General features: G+C 43.1%; 1 protein-coding gene across 2 annotated transcripts in view; it reads right to left on the reverse strand.

Moving 5' to 3' along the window:
- AGAP1 (ArfGAP with GTPase domain, ankyrin repeat and PH domain 1) overlaps positions 1-17,545 on the reverse strand; it is a 385,812-nt gene extending 368,267 nt beyond the window's left edge. For both annotated transcript variants that reach the window (XM_072874082.1, XM_072874081.1), the window contains exon 1: positions 16,786-17,545. In XM_072874082.1, the coding sequence (XP_072730183.1) occupies positions 16,786-16,948 (163 nt within the window). In that variant the 5' untranslated portion in view covers positions 16,949-17,545. The remainder of the gene's footprint in view (positions 1-16,785) is intronic.
- Between the last annotated feature and the right edge of the window lie 3,746 nt (positions 17,546-21,291).

Below are 21,291 nucleotides of genomic sequence, written 5' to 3' on the forward strand. Positions count from 1 at the left end.
GCCTCATCTGCTCAATACATCATTTCCATACAATTAGCAATCACCCACGTTACAACATGGCAGCAGATACTGTATCCTTTTTTCAACATAAAAGCTTTCACCTCCTAAAGAGTAAACACAGAGCATAAGTTAGAATGATTTGTTTCTTTTTATGCAAGTCAGTTCAGCCACTGGATGAAAAACACCATGTTACAGTAAGCCTCATATGTAAACATGAAAAATCCTCTCCTGCACTTTGAAATTTTGAGTTCTTTACTCAATTTCAGCTTGATTTGACAGCAGTAGAAGCCTAGAGAATAAAACGCCTAGGAGAAGGGTATAGAGAAGAATGCTTAAGCTAGCCTTCCAGCCGGAGGACCAGATTCCCTGCGTGCACGGCTTCCCTTGGCCTGCCGCTCGTCACTTTGCACGCACGCCTTTACATCAGCACACAGGTACTTGCTGACACACAGGTAGCTTGGATGCAGCTGCGGCGTGTCCTGCCTCTTGTTCGCTAGCAGTTTGGCTTACAGAAGGAAGGATGCAAGAGTGGACAAAGAGCACGGGATCGCTGGCGTCTTTCCAGTGAAGCTCTACGGGAGGACGGAACCACAGGAAACCAGACTCTGTCAGTTCTGCCATTCAACAAACTGAGAAACGAAGTTACTACTTGACTCCTGCTGAAACTATCTGGTTTGGGCTAATTTGTTTCACTAAATAGGATCAGAAATAGATTTAATTGTGAATCTCAATTATTTCACTCTTATGTCACAATTTGTCATTAGCAAGATACTTTATGTATTCCTTTGTACAAATACTCCCCTGTCACATTTCACTTGAATGCGACAAATAAAAGCAACTTGATTTACTGTCACTGTTCTTTTCAGGAAATTAATACACTACTTCTTATTTTTAAACACTTAAAAGTTAACTGCAAATTCATACATTTCCTGACAAGTAGATGGAAGGCGCAAATTAAAGAAGTAGTTAAAAAGCTTTGCTTTTAATTCAGGTGCTCGTTATGACAGTATATATAAATGTCTAAATACAGCAGTCATTCTTAAAGTTGGCACTCACGGAGACCAGAAGCAGAACCAGGTCCAGCGTCAAAGCCCTTCATAACGTCCAAGCAGATGAAAGCGGTAATCCAGAAGCCTTTGAAATTCTCTCCAGTTTTGTCAATTTAGTTTATAAAGTCTCTCAGGAACAGCTGCTGGTCTTTGAGTATTATGAGAATTTTGCTTCTTTTTATTTCCAAAAGCCAACAGCCTGCAACCACCTTAAAAGTTTGCTAGAGTAAAACCAATGTACAATGAGGCCTCTATATTCCAGCCATCACCTACATTTCAATGGCCTGTTTGTCCTGTTGGGAGGCAAACACTAAGAAAAAAATGATACTTCCAAGTTAGGAAACCACTAACTATCCCATACCTCAAAAGCGTATATATCTATCTTGACCCTTAAAATCAATTTTTACAGCTTCATAGGAATTACTTACTTTCAAGCTGTTATAGTTAAAAAATAAATCCCGCACTCTCTCCTCAAGTGATGACTTTGCATCTCACATTTTTCATCAGCATCAAAGTTTTTATTTGTCCACCTTTCCAAGAAGATTAAACCTAAAAGACTTTACACACACAACGCCAATGTATTCAAATTTCATTTGTTTTCCCTTACTTTTTTTGTGCTCAAGACAACCACATCTGCATATAAACTGTTCTGGCAACTGATTCTAGCTCCAAGACCAGCAGTACCCACAGAATGGGCTTTCAGATCACTTATGTGAGCTAGAAGTGCTTATGGAATAGCTTGGCCACAGCGTCCAACACACAAACCCACCTCGGATGCAAACGAACGAGACGCTGTCACAGATTCAACATTTTCAAGATGCTTACTGGACTATCTTCTAAGACTCAAATTTGATGTTCTGCTTTAAAATACAGGACTGTAATTAGACAAAAGACTTAACTATCACTGTTTATCTGAATCTATACAGAATGGTACTACTTCAATAGATACCAAATTTGAAGGACAGTTCATAATCGGTATTACCATGTTGCCATCTCCACTGTTTTTTCAGAGCTTTAAAGAAATTTAAGTCAAGTATCTTCAAGTTTAAGCCCACTACACTCTTCTTGATTTTAGCTTTTTATACTTAAAAGTTTTCAACAAGTGCCTGTTAAGCATACAGATAGCAGCTTTTCTCAATCCAGACGTGATCCTCACAGGAGACCCACCAAACACCCTAAGAACACAAGTGTGGCTAACAGAAATCAACCCGACTAGACAAAAAGTCACGAGATAGTAGGGAGTTTTTCCGGCATCCTGTAGCTTTGTCCATACACTATCCCCAGTGAAACCTGTATCTTAATCACTGTCTGGGGAATACATTCCCATGAGGTCAATAAATATCCTCTCTCTCTGCTGACACACCTAACTATGAACAGCCTTTTTATTGACTTAAGTTAAGAGGCAAACAAGAGACTGATACTGAGGGAATAGACACAGTTCGTATTCATGTTACTGTTTTTAAAAACAAAACTCTTCCAGAATTTGCAGGAAAACACATCTCAAAATTCATCACATTTAAAACTACAGTACTTTCTCTATATATTGGAGCCAGCTTCAGTCTGGTTAGCTTAGGTGTTAGCAACACTGACAGCATGCAACATCAACACGGACTAGCCCTCCTGTACACAGCCGCTCAGCGATTCCCACAATCTGCACCGAGACCTCTGCATTAGCTCTAACATTTGCATCCAAGCTAAAGAGTTGCGTGCCAGCTCCAATATTCATACGCACACAAAGTCACATTTACAACCAACGTGTAGACAATAGGAAAGAAGCAGCTTTTCAAAGGCAATGCTTTCTCTAACGCATGGCAACAGTCACACAATTAGTGCTGCTGCTTTTTTTTTTAACCCATCTCCAAATCTTTTAAAGGAACTTGTGGCGTAAACTAGATTGAGTACCTCTGATTTATCACAGCAAGTACAATAGCATCTGAGCCACCTACTGAGTATTATTAAATATAACTAAATAAAAATATACAAGTCTGGAAGAACACAGATTTATACAGCTGTGTTCATACCTGTTTGTAGCAGGTTGCTTTTTTTATTACAGCTTCACTGATCTTGTTTTAAAAATTATCTAATCCCATTTATAATTGGATCTATTTATCAGTATTTGATTTACCTAATGTGTCATCACTGGACAGCTTTTATCAAATATCACTACCTACCTAGTAAGTAATATTCCTATCTGCCGAGTAGAAAAATATTATGAAAGCTCTACAAGAACAGCTGCAGAACATCAGATAATCCAGGAGAAATGTAACAGAGGTTCCTCCAATAGCACCTTTCACTGAAATTAAGGACTACCAGGCAACTTCTACAATGGCTCGCTTTGGTGTCACTTTCTTCCAAGAAGATGGTGTTTGTATCAAGTTTCTAGCAGGTAGCTGGCTCAGCCTAAGCAAGCTACCTTATTTACATACTAATTACAAAAAAAAAATCTGAAACAACACCAGTAGGCTACCTTGCTCTTTGCAAATTCTGGCAAAATTGATTCTTCTCATTTATCTACTGGAGTTCTTTTTAAAAGCTACTGGACTGGCCTAGTTAGCAAATCAAGGAATATATATTTGAGTTTTAATTTTAATAGCATGTCATCACCTAACATCAAGTAATCCCTTTAGGCACATACTTATACTTTTTGGGTCACTGAGGTATTTTGCCTCTTGCTGTTGACAATCTACATTCAAGTTACAGTCAAACAACAGTATTTAAATGCATTTTTTCCCTCCAAATTGACTAATTTCTTTCAGCTGTCTGTACTCTCCTTTCAGTGCTTACTGGCTTGCTCCCACAGCAAGTCTCAAATTAGAAAACTTCCTATTCATTAAAGTGTCTAAATCACCTTGGAATATGAAGTTCAAGGTAGATTAACGTATATTTTGTCAAACACCCATCTGAAGATATTTTGATTTCATCATAATACACATTAACTGACAGACCTGCAGTTACAGGAGAGAGTCTGCCAGCTACCCCTCCCACACAGACAGCAGCCTGTACAACTCTCACAACTGAAGAATCAGCTATCACTCACCTCTCCTCAAACAGGTCCTTCCTTCTTTAAGTGAAGGTAAAAGTACTCTCTTTAGACTACTGCATTCCATAATCTAACATTAAGGTGCCCTCATCAGCCCAGAAATACAAAAGCTTTCCAGCTTATATTAGAGTTGATGGGTTTGCCCAGTAAGTAAAATACTTAATGCACAGTTCCTTTACCAGAATCAGAGACAGTCAATGTACTCTTATCTCAATACCACTGCATGAATTATCCACTTTTTTTTTCTTATGTTTTACCCACTGCAGTTTCTGCTGCACTGACTGGCTTGTATGCATCAACACAAATTCAAATGGCACATCATGTCTTTCCTTACCTAAAACTGCACAGTCAAGTATCATACATATTCCGCCTTCACCATACAGATAATGGTAATGACCCAGTTGAAGAAAAAAAAAAAGTATATTTTGGAATTTTCTGGAAAAGTATTTTCTAGAGGTTGTTTAAACACCATGAAGACCAACACTAAGACTACATTAAAGCCAGTGGCGTTCCCCTGAAACATTACAGCGACTAGAATGGACCAGTACTTAGATGAAGCACTTACAAGCAAAACAGGAGTCCCCAGTTGTTTATGTTTGTACACTGACCAGTTTTAAAAAAACATGTAATGCTCCATTTTAAAAGCTTTTGTCAGATAATTTAGAGAGGATCAGCAAGTGAGCAATTAGTACATGCAGTTCACATCAACTACCACATCAGTTAGCATCATAAATCAAACCAGCAACCCTCTAACTCAATTCACTCTATTATGCAGGAAGCAAGATGTTCCAGTAAGCAAAACATTGCTGGAAAAGTACTGTCTTTTTATAAGTCATGTAGGCCTCCTGACTTCAGCTAAAATACTAGCCTTAAAATGCATTAAGCAGTTGTCAAGGCAGATGTCCGCTGTAAATATTTGTGCATCTAACCTGGCTAGCATTGTTACCCAGCTGATTAACACCCATCACTTACTTCCCTCTCAAAGGTTATGCACCTACGTATCCAGCGCATCTTTTGCCTCAAGAATGTTGTGCCCTTTTGGTCAGCCCCACCCTACTCAAGTTTAATTTTTCAAGATAAGTCAATAGCAAGATCCTTCCATCTGTAAACTAATGTATTGTTATACTTCTAGATGTTCTTAAATGCCGCAACCTCATAGCAGTGAAGTATTTTTGAAGCTTAATTAATGCAGGTTGAAATTAGAATCTTATTTTGCATGAGAAAAGTAATGAAATGGGACTAAATAGACGAGTTGCCACAGGGTATGGGAATAGATTTCCACAGCTTGTTTCTATTCCTTCCTGCTTTCGTTTACTCAACTCCAAGGGTGAACCTACAGATTCACGTTCGAGTAAGAGAATTGCCATGTCTAAGTGACATAGGACAGTCCCACATGCGCTAAGGCTGCAGCTATGAGTTTTCTTCATATTCAGAGCATACCAGTAGCATTGTTAACTGTCACAATTTCATACAGTGCCAAGCAGCTAGCCATCACTGTCACCATCCTGTGCAGAGGGGTCAGAAGCTTGCCCAGAGACCCACAGAAGTCTTTCAACCCCAAGCTTGAACAGCAATCTAGAACAAATTTTCTAGGAGCAATGTATTTTGAAGGAAAACTACTACTCAGCTTTATTCACGGTACCAAAACAGAAAATAGTCCTATGAAGACTTTAGGGTGTATTGAAAATACTAACAAAGCTTTACTATAAAAGCATTTTTAAACTCTACTACATCATTGATTTTATGTTCGTGAAAGCAAAGGAAGGTTATTTTCCTTCACTGTCATTATTTATTCGTTTTGACAGTTGACACTTGGACCCTTGGCAATACAACCAGTAGCACCTTCTAGCCAGAAACAGAGATGGTGCAATTAATAACAAATTATTTGTAACTGCTTTATCAGAATTCTTGCTATCAAATGCCCATATCCATTAAGATTCTCCAAGCTATCATTCCAGTTTTAGTGCTAAACACTGAAGTTACCCAAATAAGAGATATATAGCCCATCTTTCTCTCAAGAACCTGATACCTGTTTTATAACGTGCCCCCAACAGTAGCTAGAAGAGCAGGTATGAAGCTGTATGCCAATTTTGTGATCACACACAGCTCCTATCTCTGACTTTTGCCTATTTCTTATCAGGCCAAATTTGTCACATTCTTCCAAGAGCATGCCACCTTTCCCTGAACATAAATGTCTACCGAGTCTATAGGTGATCGTGAGCAGTACGACGACCATAACAGTACACCACGACAGAAGCATCAGTTATTTTTTACATATCATGAAGCAGTTAGTCACTAAAGCCTAACTCATACCTTTACATTAGGTTTACAGAAGAAGAGACAACAATATTCAAATGTAAGAATCCAATGTCAGCTCAATTACTCCTCCATACTATTTCAACATTACTAAAGGCTTAGTTTTCAAGAGACCTTTCGTATCGTGCACAGTCAGCTTAGCATTTTGAAAGCAATACAGGTAATTTAGGAGGCCACGTTCACGACAAGAAATGAGGTAGGTGCCTACTGCTATAGTTGGCTTTCTGCTTCTCTTCACTGCATTAGTGTGTCACAACTGTGTGTTCATGAACTTTATTATCCCAGCCCAGAGGTTTTGATCGGAGATTCCTGCTAACTATTCCAGGCCTCAAGGCTTGCACTCCACCTAACCCCAACTCCATGGAGAGGAACAGGCTCTGACAGTGCAGATACAGAAGCGTATTGATGCTGTTATTCCTGTGCTAGACGGCCATTTCAGTACCCTAAGATCCCTGGGTTCGTTTGTATCAGACTCCCATGGGAGCACAGGTGATGCTACACTCAAATGCAACTACTTCCACATGTCATTAGTGGGAAATGACACCTGCTGTCCAGTACCATGCCACGGTTACCCTACAAACTACTATTCTGTGTACAAGTTGTCTTTCAATAATGAAACGTTGCATAAGAAATACAAACATGCAAAGCAAGTGTATTCAGATAGGCAGCTGAAGTCTAACACCTAGTATGTCTTCCTGCTACACTCGCTTTCCATGTTCATACAAATTCATGCGCCAGCCACCTCCTTATTTAAGGTCCCGAGACATCTGTCTTGGGTTACTGACCAAATGATGCAAAAAGCCTTACTTTTAGTTCACAACTAGTTAACTCCGATACACAAGCATTTGCGAATTAAGTGGTATACATGTAAATGACACTGCCTGGGCACCCAGAGTGCCATGCTTTTAGCGTATTTCCTCTAGAGAACACAGTTGCTGTGATACCTAAAAGACAGGCTTCCTGGCTGCTCCCCTGAGCATGGGAAGTTGAAGCAGTGAGATAATGGAAATCGCACATTCACACACTACTGTATTTGTTTAACGAAGTAGCAAGAGTAAGTTACAGGACGCTACAAAATCCTGCAACAGTGACTATCTTGCTGTGCCCTCCTTCTGGTTATCTTACTGAAAAATCGAGTTGCAAAGTATAGATATAGTGGTATAAGCTAATAAATAAAAATTTAATATCAGGAAGAACTTCAGCTGCAGCTTTAGTTTAATAGAAAATGAAAGCACTACCAAGTTCAAGTCAAAGTGGATTCTCCTACAGGTTTCAAGATAAATTGTGTTGAGCATTGATTTGGTCTAGGCTATTATCAGTCCCTCACTCCCTTCAAAGTGATGCAAAAACAACAAAAAAAGATGAAAAATTTGCATCTGAAGCTTCTCGTAAATAATACAAATACAGAGCAATACAGCTAAAGCTATAGATTCAATTCCAGTATTCTTAAGAGTCACTTTGCTTGCCTGTATTTTTCTTAAGTAAAGAAGGGGAAATTACCCAACAAAACAGCTGTCTAATCATTAGGTTTACATTCATTATCCAACTATGTAAACAAATAAAGCTACTAAACAAGACACTGAAATTAGACCTCTCATACATAACAACCCTATATTTTTAGTACTTGCTTCCTTAAGTGGTTAACTGAAGCTTACTTAAACAACAGGAAAAGAAAAATGAAAAAACAAGTCATTCACTGGGTTAGAAATGCACTGCCATCTTAACACCCTTTCATTGTACCATTATACAGGCTCCGAATATGGTATTAGTCAGAATCCTGAAATGGCATTAATGAGGTTGAATGTGCACATACTGATTAAGTAACACACCTGCTTCCATCCACTTTAAAGAAAAAAAGACATTAAATACTTCCAGAGGGCTTTGGAATTGCCAGCAGCCCACAATGGACTCGCTACCAACAAGGGAACCTGACAACCCCTCTGTTTCCACCTTGGAATTAGAAGTGTAAAACAAAATTTTCTAAGAAGTCATAGATCCCCGGTAGCCCAAATGTCTAAGTGTGACGGCACTGTTACCGTATTTCTAACATTAGTCACAGGACTCATGCAGCATTTATAGCCTTATCACAATTAAAACAGAAGTACAAATTAACCGCAAACAACTTTGGATCAAAAACTCTGTCCAGAAGACTAAGAAGTAGTTGAGAAGTCATTCCATATAGACAGAAGAGAATTGAAGTGTTCCTGATTTATAAAATCCTTTTAAAAGTTTAACCTTATCACTCAAAAAGCTATTCACTGCCCTGTACCCCCAGGCTGGAGAGTTTATGACTGCAGCTGAACTGTAGCTTCTCAGTGCATTTAAATGCTAAGCTTTCTAGGACAGTAACAAGGTGCAATACCAACCACTTAAAACCCCAAAAGGTATGAACGTGAACATTGCTAGTAAAGTGTTAAGTATAATATGACGAACAACTAAGTGAAATGCCCGATAACTAGCGCAAGAGATAAGCTCGCTCTTTCATTTTGACTCTCTTCGTTGGACTCTCTCCAGCATGCCCATGTCTCTTGTCCTGGGGAGCCCAGAACTGGACAGAGTATTCCAAGTGTGGCCTCACCAGTGCTGAGGAGGAATTTACATTTAAATAAAAACAACCCACACAAAAAAATAAAACAGCCCCCAAAACACACCGCACCAAGGCCAGGCATGGGGGGAAGGACCCAGGCACCCAGGCCAAGCTGCTTTCCTGCACAGGAACAGGCACAACTCATCACACCAGTGTTCTCAGCCTTGGCGGGGAAGCCTCCCCACATCGTCCCCAAACCAAACTGGTCTGAGCCTCCTGCTCCAAACCCCGCTATTGGGATCTTCGCCTTTCACCCTCTGTTCTTCCGGCTCATGCCCGGCAGTGGCCCCTGTGGGACACCCGCTCGCCCTTGCCATGGGGCTCCATGCACACATCTCTCTCCATATGGAGATGGCATCCACGAAATTGTGTTTAATTCCTGATGGCACAGAATTCCCAGAAGTCTTTAAATAAAAAATTAGCAGCATCTCACAACTTGTCCACATCTGGCACTGTCTCTGCTCAATTATTTCATGGTACGAGGACAAGCGAGAACACAAAAGAAGTTTAGCCACAGCTCTCCCTCAGTACGGGTGACATGAAGTACAAACAGTGCTTGAAGGCAGTCAAGGACAATAACTAATATTACAGAAGACAAATCTCTTATTCCCACAGAGGTTGGGATTATCAAAAATATTTAATACAATACTTTCTCTCTCAGACTAGGGGAACTTTATCCACTGTACATTACTATGTAATCATTTTAGATTTTTTCCACAAATGATAAAGCTATGTGTATGAAGGTCAGAAAGAATACCCTTAATGTAAAAACGAACAATTGCAGAAACGGATGTCTGGAACGCACTGTCAGCACAGACGGTCACACAGTTGAGATGCAACTAAGCTCTCCATTTCACCTACTAAGATTTTTGGAGCTTATATTACCTTTTCTTCAAAGATCTGCCAAAAATACCAACGCTGCCATTTACCTTGCTTATTGGTAAGGACAAAACCAATTCCCAGCTGTGATGCAGTGGAGAACAAAGTATTCCTGAGATCTGGGGAGAAGTTCTTCATCTACCTGGCACTATTGCCAACATCCATCATTCTCCAAAAAAAAGTGGGGGATTTAATTTCACTTATAACTGTCAGACTACAGTATGTTTGCAAGCGCATCCCTTAATATTTGCAATTAATGACATACATCATATTCCCACATCAGTTTTCACCACGTGATCCAAGATTCAAACCACCTCCTTCAGGTGTTAAAGTTAGGACTAAGACTATCAATACCTCAAGTGCCGGAAAATATCCTTATTAGAAAAAAAATATTGTGAAGACACTTAGCTTGAACATCTATGTCACCTCTAGGAGACTGCATTTGCCGTTTTGGCCTTAGCAAAGTACAATGCAGAACATAAACACAGCAAGCAATGGTCCAAGGTGTGTTTCCTTTTCCCAAGTGCCTGAGATCAGCCAAAGAGAATCAAATGTCCAGCCTGCTACATTGCTGAGTGCCCCCTCTTCTTAGGGAGTAAGACTCCTTTGCCAATTTAAATAGAAATAAAAACAGCGACCTGTATATACAGCAGCATGAGCTCTTGTTTCAGCATTATTGCATGCTGCTTTAAACTAATCCCCCAAAGCAAACGGTGGGAAAAGCCTGGCACAGTCCCTGAAAAACCTAAAGCCTCACAACACATTTGTTCCAGCAACATATCCACAGCATGTCTCCTTCTTTGCCTCAGGGAAAAAGTTATCCTCAAAAGTTAATGGTTTAAGGCTTTCCTCTCAATGTGTAACTTTTATGCACTCACTCAAACACATCTGATATTTAATCACGCAGCTTTTGCTAAGAATAGCAACAAAGCACATAACTTAAAACCAGACAGCACAGTCACTTCGACTAGGAATAAGACATTCCAGTAACTTAAGACACAACTGTCAAACCTAACTTTTCGTTTACCATGCAAGTAAAGTTAAGGACAAGCATTTGAATTTTCTTGGTTACTCATATGCTGAAGTCTATTACCTTCCACATTAAAAAGAAATGTTTTTCCATTTTGATACTAGCCACCAAAAGTACAAAATATGTACGGCGTTTCATCAATTTGTCCGCAACTGAAGGTCTACAGACAGCAAGACAGAATCACAGCAGGGAAACGCTACCTTTGAGCTAGGTTAACACATAACTCAGTACAAAGTTGCACGTGCACAACCCGCAGAAAAAGGCATTGAGAGACTTATTCCAAACACATTGCACTGGCTCTTACAGGCAACGATCATTGCCCAAGTCAATGCTCGGTGTGTCTATGCAAGCTCAGAATTTGCCTAGCTGCACCAATGCGCTAGATATAGTGTGTTCAGATTCCCTACCTCTGACTGAATCACATTAATTTAATCCCCCAGAACAAGAACAAAAAAGCACATTCCCAGCATGCTCTATTGCTGCCCTCTCTCCCACAAACCTGAAACAAGACGGCTATGTTGTGAAACTGTTCCCCAGGCACCATCTCAAAAAGTTACCCTCAGTGTAAAATTCAGCCCAAGACTCAAGACTCCCTCCGTCAGTAAAACTACAACATCTTAAATTGTTTACTTTGCAGACCTGAAAAGTAAAACGAGCAAAAAGGAGCTTTGGTTTACAAGCTGAGATGATATAACCAGCCTCCAAACCCACTTTTAAACCCTTTAGCTTCCAAGCAAACAGATTTTAATCGTATCTTGGTACATTTGCAGAACCCGTTTTATCACTGCAAATCATATAGTTTGATCCACAGTTCAAAAAGGCACAACAATAACAAGAGCTTGAATAGGGCAAGTGCTATTAAGGCTTCAAGATGCAATTGTCTTATGGAATACTTGGGTTTTTCAGCTTTGTTCATTTATGCGTAAATAGCTGAACTATACCATCATTCTTTTGCTTTATTTAAATAACACAACATAAACCCAAACTCCTCTCCCCAAGAGCCTGACTTAATTATTTGCTTGCATGGAGATCACCATATGCTGGATCTCCCAAGTCTGTTTCAGCAAAATAGCTAAGTAAAAAGAGTGACCAAGTTACTAATAGCGAAGTAAAAGGAGTAAAAGGTATTCAAACAGTTTTCAGAGTGACTATCATCGTCTCCAAGTTGCAGCTTGATCTAATTCTTTGCCAAGTCTTGTAGAACAATCAGCTTTTGCTCCTTGTCATGAGCTATTTGTACACCTGCAGGAAGGCTCACATTATTAAGAAGAGACTACTATACAGCAGCGATTCACCCTCACCTTATCACTAAGCTGGCAAGTTAAAGAAAAGTCCCACATTTTCAGCTAATAATGACACTCCTTCCATAATAGGAAGCCAAAGAAGGCTGATCATTGATGTGCCTGCCATTTTTCTGCCATCAGGTAGGAGAGAACAGATATGTGAAGCAGGAAAACCAGCTGTAGTCTTGTATTTCACAAGAGACAACAATGCTTTTACAGTACGTTCATTTTTCAACTCATTTATCTCAGATTTCAGTAGCAACAGAAGCATTAAAATACTATTGTCACCTTAACACCAAAATTGAGTATACCCTCTTCTATAAGGTAGCCCCACAATAGCATTGCCCCCCCAACATACTTGATAAAAAGCATTTAAGGAGATGCAAAGTTAGAGAGCTCCAAGAAACGAGCGGCCACAACAGGTAATACCACCAACATGGAATCCCACATCAGCTAATGACAGATGCCTCTAATGCATAGGTACTTCAAGGGTTTTAGCTCCACCCTAAATTACTTTATTTTCAAGAAAAAGTACTTTTAAAAGAAGTGACTGGAAAAAAAAAAATAATAAAGCAAGGTTTATACCTTCTACCATTTTCTCCCACCCACCCCCCAGTGCGTCAGGATCTTTGCCCTGAACAAGTAATTTCCAAATGTACAGATCTCATATTTTCCTCTAAGACTTAGATTATTTCTGAAGTCCCATGAAATACTTAATAATCATAATTTCAAAATTCAAACTAGCATTCACAACACACTTTTCAACTTTTTTTTTTTAAACAGAAAAATTACAATCGAAATCGCAAAATGCGCTGGAACACAGCAATTCATAACTGAATAATGTCTGGTATGGCATCCGTAAGAATTAAAGCAACAACTTCCCCTTGCATAAAAAAAATAAATAAAGTCAGATCTCCTAATCACTTAGAGAGGGGAAATAAAAAAAACACGCACAGACTACAGGGAACATCTTCAAATTACTCACAAGGCACACTGAAGCCACTATCTTAAGCCTCATCATTAAGGCTTTGTTTTACTAGTAGAGGATTCAAGATATTTCCCAGTTAGGAAAATCTGCTCGAACCCCACAGTGAAGCTGAATCCGCTTTGATGGGCTTGCCGCTGCATAAAAGGATAGCAAAGTATTTCAGAACACTTGCTGCATCAGCATCTGTTAGTAATAAGTACATTAGCAAAAGTGTTTTTATAGACTATTAGCCAAGACGATACTGACGTTGTTAAATTGTTTTAAAACCCTTTCATGAAGGATTAGAAGTTAAGTTTTTCACCGTCTTTCCTTGGTTTTGCATCATTCTTAAAGTTTTATAACTATGTAATGCTAGTCTCAGTCTGGGTGGTAGAGGCTGGAACTGACATATTCAGCTACTACCTGCCCTTACATATCTATACACGCACCTTAAGACCATCATACCTTGAAACCCCAAGAGGTTTCCAGAAATTTAAAGACTGTTGAAGTCAATCCATGTTTTCTTCTCTCCATTTCTAAGCACACAACATACTTGATGTAAGAACTATTTAGTACTGATCAAGTACCAATGCATCTACTGGTAGAACTAAGCTCGTCAACTACAGAACATGTGCAGACAGTTTTTACAACAGTTAACAGCCTACATGACAGCATCCAAAATTGTCTGGCTACTTAGTGTGAATTTCACACAAAGAAAATGGAATGGAAGCATATGCTTTTGAACTGTTGACTTTGCAACTCTGTGAAATGCAAGAACCTCAAAGTAACTAATTTTTAGCATCTTTATCCAATGACGAAAAACTAATTAACTAATATCACACAACTGCCTGACCCAGTATCACATCTAACTTTGAATAATACAAGGAAAGAAATCTGTGCAAAAAGTATTGACGTGTCAATTTAGGACCCAGTTTAGGAACATTTAGTACTTGCTCTCTTAGGATTAGATACAGCTCGTGTAGCTGAATATAAAGAATTGCTGCTGCTGAAAGGCCAGTTTTAATTCCACGTTATTTCAACAATCATTGGTCCAGCGAGTGTGTCCAGACACTCCTATAATAGAAGCCAAAGCCTAAAACGGAAGAGTTTATACTGCCAATAAAATACAAAGTGCTGGGAAGACAGTGCCACTCCATACTGAAAAGAGAATTCTGAGAATAAGTAATAGCGTCTTTACCTCACTGAAATATGTCTCAAATTGCTTTGGATTCCACCTATGTTCTCCTCCAGATCTGTCAAACCTCTCTTGAGCAGGAAAGTATTATTTGAGCTGTTCAAGGAGCACATATTGGTTGGAGTTACGGTTTAAAGCAGCCTGAATTAATGAGACTATATTCTTTTCTTTAAAGGATACGGTTCTCCTTCTACTGGAAGGAACTATTTCAGCAAGAAGTTACTTAATATTTTCTCGTGCCAGCCACATGCCGATCACACCATGATTTCTTGCTGTCAGTGAAAAAGGCAAGTACCTTGAGCTCAAAAGGTCTTGTGATTTGGGGAGTACCACTGCAACACTCCACTCTTTGCAGCAAAATTGGACTGCAACAGCCACAAAACAAATGACTATTTCTAAGTTCTTCCTACATGCAATATGGCATTACCGCATCGGTTTAAAAAGCTGGGATGAGTGAGAAATAGTCAGATAAAGGAGGTTTACCAAAAATACAACCTGGTGGAGTTGTCATCTAAAGGAGTGAGGAGTTGTTTTTTTAAATATATGCAATTTTTAATACTTAAGAGTTAGTTGAAGAGCCCTCAGAACAGAAAAGACTTAAAATATAGACTTTTTCTAGATAAATCTTTCCCATGAATCAGATCTACTGGTTTCATGACTCAGTGCCCAATGTAAGTTAGACAGCAAACTGTCTGTGAAAATTTTACTCATCGGCTCTGCTTTTGAAACACATTTGCAGGCTGTTATTTTGGTTTTAAAGTCTTTGTGATTGACAAATGAACTGAGCTACAGTTCGGTAACGCAAATCATTAATACCTGAAAAGACTAACATCAGTCACATGCTAGGAAGATAATGACATACAGTGCTTCGCATCATCCTCCCACTCCAACACAATCTTGGCTGCATCACTATGTCCCGAGCATCTTATTCAAGAAACGTATTATACCACATATTAATAATGATTTTAAAAGAAAAACAACATTCTGCTGAAGGCATCAGCTATCCCGCAGAAATCCAAGCACCAGCAGCACTGAGAGAGGAAGAGTGGTGCCTGAGCCGTACCCTTCCCACATCAGAGAAGTTTCCATCCCTTCAGCGAAAGAGGAGCGCAAAGGGGAAGGACTCCCAGGAGGGGACAACCCAGACTCCGAGAAGCCAACAACCACACGACGTAATTTCAATAAAGTCACAAATACAACAGAGAATACGCACAAAACTCTACCACGTACTCGGTCGGATGCAGAGATGTAGCTGGGGACTATGTTCTTCAATAAGTGACAGGCACTGCCAGTCTCATTGACTCGCTATACAAGACACTAAAGAGGGGGGGTTGCCCCCTCCCCCCTAAAATGTTAACGGCGTGAAACATTGTGCCCGTCTGTTCAAGCTGCACCGCTTAAGAGTCAGGCGAATAATGCAGTCTTTCAAGTAACAATCTCAACAGCAGCTTTTCCAGCAGGACTTTTTTATTACATATAATTTAAGGACAAGATAAGCCAAGAAAACAAGACGGTTTTAAACAGCTCTCTATTTCAGCCGCTGTACATCATACCCTGCTAGGCTGAACCCCTTCCAAAATAGCGGCAGACTATTTCAATTGCAAAAGCACGCAACGCAAAGCTGAGTAAGTTATCACGCAAAATAACTCAAAATTTTTTTCTCGAAATACACGTTCTTGGCCAATATAGTTTTCTCTTTTTTAAGCCCAGTGACAGTTACGAAAAATATCTGCAGACGTCCCAATACTGACAATTTTTTCTTATTTTGCACATCCCAAGCAGTTCAAGAGTCTCTGCAGTGCTCCTTCGGGGATAGATGCATATAAATCTAAGCTTAGGAGCCTGTTATCTCCATCTTGCCTTCAAACCTGTTTTTACACTGCTGCATAAACGGACTACCGCTCCGTCATCCAGTTGTACATCTTGTTTACCCACTTAACACCACCAAACCGGAACCCGGACTTTAAATGCCGCCATCAGAAACTGCACGGAACACCGAAGAAAAATCTCATTTTCCCCAACCCTTCTGCAGGCAAAGCGAGCATCATCCTTCCCACCTCCACCCGGTCCTAGCACGGCCGCTGCTCCGCCCGCACCTCAGCAGCGGGCGAGCGGCAAAACAACTTCTCCCGCAGCGCCGAGTGCCCCTCGCCCCGGCCAGATCCACCTCTCGCCGGGCTGCAAGGAAACCCGCACCGCGGGGCCACCCTGGGCGGTGTGGGGGACCAGGAACTGGGGGGACCAGGCCGAGACACCCCGCCACCCCCCAAAAAAGCCTGCCGCGGGGGGGGGAGGAAGGGAAGGCGGCCAGGAGGGCGCAGGCAGCGGCTCCCAGCCGGCCCGCCAGTGCCCCGGGCTTGCGGGGTGGGGGGGGGGGGGAGCGGGGCGCGACCCCTGCCGCCTGCCCCCCTCCCCGCCGCGACGGAGCCGCCGGCTCACCTTCGATGGCGATGACATGCTCGCGGATCTGGTTCTGCAGCACCGGCTCCTCCACCCGCTCCAGCAGCTCGTAGATGGAGTAGATGTTGGGGTGCACCGACTCGAAGCGCTGGATCTCGGCCCGGATGGCTGCCGAGTTGGCCAGCTGCTGCTGGTAGTTCATGGCGCGGCCGCTCCCCTCCGCCGCCGTCGCCCGCTCCGGCCCGGCGCCTTCCCCCTCCCCTCCCCGCGCCGCGCCGAGACCCCCGCGCAGGCCGGCGGGCGGCGGCGGGGGGAGGCGGGGCGCGCAGGGGGCGAGCCCCGGCGGCCCCCGCCGCCGCCTCACTCACCGGACCCCCCGCCGCCCGCCCCGGGCCGGCAGCAGCCCTTCGCCTCGCAACCCGCAAGGGGCGCCGCCGCCGTTCCCCGCCCGCTGTCACTTCATCGCGGCGGCGGGGCAGGGCGAGCCGGCCGCCCCCGGCCCCATGGAGGGCGGCAGCGCGGCGGGCGCCGCTGAGCTCCCGGCCGGCCCCGCTGAGCTCCGGGCCGGCCCCCGCCGCCGCCGCCTCAACTCGGCGGCACGGCCGGTCCCGCCGCCCCCCGCGCGCGCGCCGGCAGCCAAGCGCCGGCCCCTCCTCAGCCTCGTGCCCCCGGCCCGGCCTCGCTCTCGTGCCCGGCGCCCCGCGCGCGGTGGGGCGGCAGCGCACGCGGCCCCGCTCTCACCGGGACGGCCCCCCCGCCACGCTCCCGCGCGCTCGCCCCGCCGCCCCCCTACGTCCTTCTCCTCTGCCCGCTTCACGCTCACGCAGGCCGCGCCCCCGGGTTACGTCACCGCGCAGGCAGCTGGCCACGCCCCGCACACTGCCCGCGCCGTGCCCGCCGCGCGGCACGCTGGGAAATGTAGTCCGGGGGAGCGGCGAGCTGAGGTAGCGCGGGGGTCGCGCTCCGCGGCGCGATGGCGGCGGGGTCCGCCGCTCCCCCGCCTCCCCTCAGGGGGGACTGTCCCCTCGGCCGCCTCCGCGGGAGGCCTGGGACGCGGTGCTGGCCCGGCGGGTGGCCCCGTGCGCCCAGCAGCCGCTCGCCCCGCACGCAAGTGGAGGAAGACCCCCGGTGCGGGGGCCAGGCCGCGGCGCGGGGGCCAGGCCGCGGCGCGGGCCGGCCGGCGTCCTCAGGGGCTGGCGGCAGGCGGGGCTGCCGGCGAAGGCCGTCGCCGTGAGCCCGGGCATGGCCCGGCGGTTGCCACGCTCCGCTGCCGAGCTCCACAGGGCCACTGGAGTCCTGGAAAGGATCGGATCAGGAGGTTTGTGCATCAAGTGCTCTATCCAAATTACTTACAGCTGTAATGGCTGCAGTAGCTGTGCCGGTGCTCACCAGGCGCTAACCTGTGCAAGCCTTCACAAATTTATAGCTGCATCTCATCGTACATCAGCGAGCGTGTAAAATAACCACGCTGCCCTGAAAGCTCTGCCACGACCCCAACCAAAGACGCAGCAGTGTTGGAAACAACAGCGTTTTCCATCAAAAAGCCTGGAATGGTCATAAATATCTCATCTACTCTAGATAAATTATGGTGTAATGAAGCGTTGCTGTCATTAGCACAAACAATGGTTATTAACAATATCGTTTGCAAGCCAGCTATACGCAGAGTTAGGGATTCACCTCGATGAATCCTTTTTTAGGATCAATATTTTATGGATTTAAACTCCAAAGCTGTAAAACGTGGAGCAAACTTCAATACACAAAACAGTTCAGCATAAGGACACCTTGGTAAGGAATAGCCTAAGGGTTTTGAAAAATTAATGCATTTATCAAATTCATTGATCTATATTTAAAAAAATCAAACTGCTTTGCTTTGGTTTGTTAATTCTTTAAGTACACCTGGGAATGTAAGTGGTGCATATTGTGTGATCTCCAGGGTGGAAATAGCTGTTCTGCTACTGCACCTGGATTCTTAACCTAAACAGCTTGAGAAAAAAAAAAAAAAAGCTTGTTAAGCTTGGCAGCAAAAGGAAGAATGGGAGTATCATAAAAAACAGTGCTGAATTGCATCATGAGCAATAGCACTTAGTGTCATAGCAGGCATTTGTTCTCTGGCTTATCTACTGATGCTCTGTTGCAGGTCTTCCTTGTAAACCCATGGTGACCTGACAGAGCTGAATGAAGGCTGCAGGGAGATCCTTCCATTAATGGCCATGGCGCTGCTTCTATCAGTCACCTCTAAGTGAATTCTGTCACATAATACATGAGCTATTATGCCTGAGGTAAGCAGTTGCTACCAATTTATGCCATACACATAGTATCTGATATTTAAATAGTCCCAGTAACACTTGGGCATTAAGCTTCTTGATGTGATGGCTCACACCAAAAAAAACCAAACTATAGCGGTGACAAAGGAAGCTGTGATAGGAGATTGAGGTTTTGGAGACTCCTGAATTTGTTACTTGAAGAACAGACGTACCTAGTTAACAGCAAATAGCCTTCACCCTCACATGAATATGAAATGAACTGTCTTTTTTATGTCCACAACCAGTAAAGGGGACAGAGATGGGGCTGAGGGACCTCTGGAGCCTGACCTCCCTGTCTGGGTCAGTGCCTGTGAATTCTACCAGAAATACTTCCGAGGATGTTATCTGCAAATGGGAACACAGTGAAGACACAGCAGCGGGGAGGGAGGACACGACACGGTAGCTTGTCACCACATCCCCGGGGTGTCAGCAGTGTGGGGTGGTCTCAGTGGTGCCTTCCCCTGGCCCTTGCAGGTGGGGAAGCTGCAACCAGTGCAAGTGAGCTGATTGTTTCAGTTACCAAAGGGAGCTTATTTTTCCCTAGATAATCACTTACTGCAAATTTTCCCATTCCGATCGTCAGATAGGGAAATCTTTAATGCAAGCTGAGGGACTAAAGCTTTCTCAGCAGTAGTTGCTGTCTACTCCAAGAGTTGTCTTCTGCTCATTTGAATAGTTGAGGGGGAGAGGGAAAATACGGTGACAGATACCTGTGTCATCTTCCCTCTTCCTTCTCAATGGAAATCGGTATAATTTTTATTAGCTTTCTTGGTTTTATTTTCTAATCCTAGTATAAAACTCTTGAGTGGACAAAAAAAAAAAAGCAGGAAGGATGTAGTCCCTGCTTGCATTTGTGAGTGCCACTCAGGGTATTAATGAAGATAAAAACTTGGGAAACATAAGAGGATTTTTGCTTTAATTTACCTTAAACTGTTTGAATAAGCTAATGGTACGTAGAAAGCTAGTAAATGAAAGCCATAATTCTCCCATTTTCCTCTGTCTATCATGATCTCAAGCAGAAGCATTACCTCACATTACTTATCTTTCCAGAAAATGCCAAAGTGAGCAGCAGAGCAAAGAGTTAGGCAATAGCTTCTGTTGTATGTGGGGCTGATTGTTTCCACTGCTGCCGTACGCTTTGTATTCTTCCAGCTCTAAAATTCATGGCAGGCTAAGATGTGCAAAACAACTCCCAAGGTAGCCTCAACTGTAAATGAATGCAACTACTACACACAAATAATCGGAGCATTAAAACCCTGTGTTAATGTAAAGCCTTTCTGTAATACTCTGATCCACAGACTTTCTATGAAGCTTTTGCTAGCCTGTTTTTTTGCTACATAATAGCTTGCGTATAAGCTCTGTAAAATTAAAGCAAAATATAAGCTACTGTGGCAGCTTACATAGATTTCTCATGTAAGAAGGCCGTAACAATAAGTAGTATTTTCCTGTGCTTGCAGCTGAGATTAGCCTGAAATGCTGTTTGTGATGCACAGAGCGATACTGGATACATCTCTTCACTCTTAAACTCTGTTCTAGAGAGTCTGGCATCTGAAGTGATCTTTAACGTGAATTGGCAAAGAGAATGACTGTGGCACCACTTCTCTGAGCATTAACGAATCCAGATTTGGTCTGGGACGTGGCTAACTTGGGCACTTTACAACTTTTCTGGGTCTGCTTTTGTCAAAGGCGAGATGACGACTGAAATTGGTGCTCGTTTCCGAGTCTAGGGAGGTCATGAGACTCAGACAATTTTTACAGGTACAGAAGGGCTGATGGGCTGTAAGTAAAGCATACAGAGTGGTCCCGGCCCCAGTGTAGGTTAGCCTTCTGTCACTGGTTTTCCTTTCTGAGGGTAAGAGCTTTCCAAGGGTGACACTTCCCACTGCACCGTGCTCCCATGCAGTTGGTTCCGTGCTTAGGTCTATAACAAAGTTCCATCTGTGCCGGCCTCCTACTCCTCCTCCCCATCTGGCAAATCCACTCATTGCCGTGACTACAGAAAGCTAAATCGGATGGTTTCATTCTGATTTCGGTACCTTGTTCCTTGAAAGTATTCAGTAACTGAAAAGCAGCATTGAATCAACATCTCAAACAGCTCTAGCTCCTATCAGATGACTATGCTTATCCACTTCATGCTATTCCCTGCCTGTCCACCATGGCCTAACTCTACAGAAAGTGTAGGAAAGAGTTTTGAGGTTGTGCAATTGATGAACTTGGACTTAAGGCAGATGGACAATTAAAT

This window comes from Ciconia boyciana, chromosome 10 (assembly GCF_034638445.1).
Source record: "Ciconia boyciana chromosome 10, ASM3463844v1, whole genome shotgun sequence".
NCBI lineage: Eukaryota > Metazoa > Chordata > Aves > Ciconiiformes > Ciconiidae > Ciconia > Ciconia boyciana.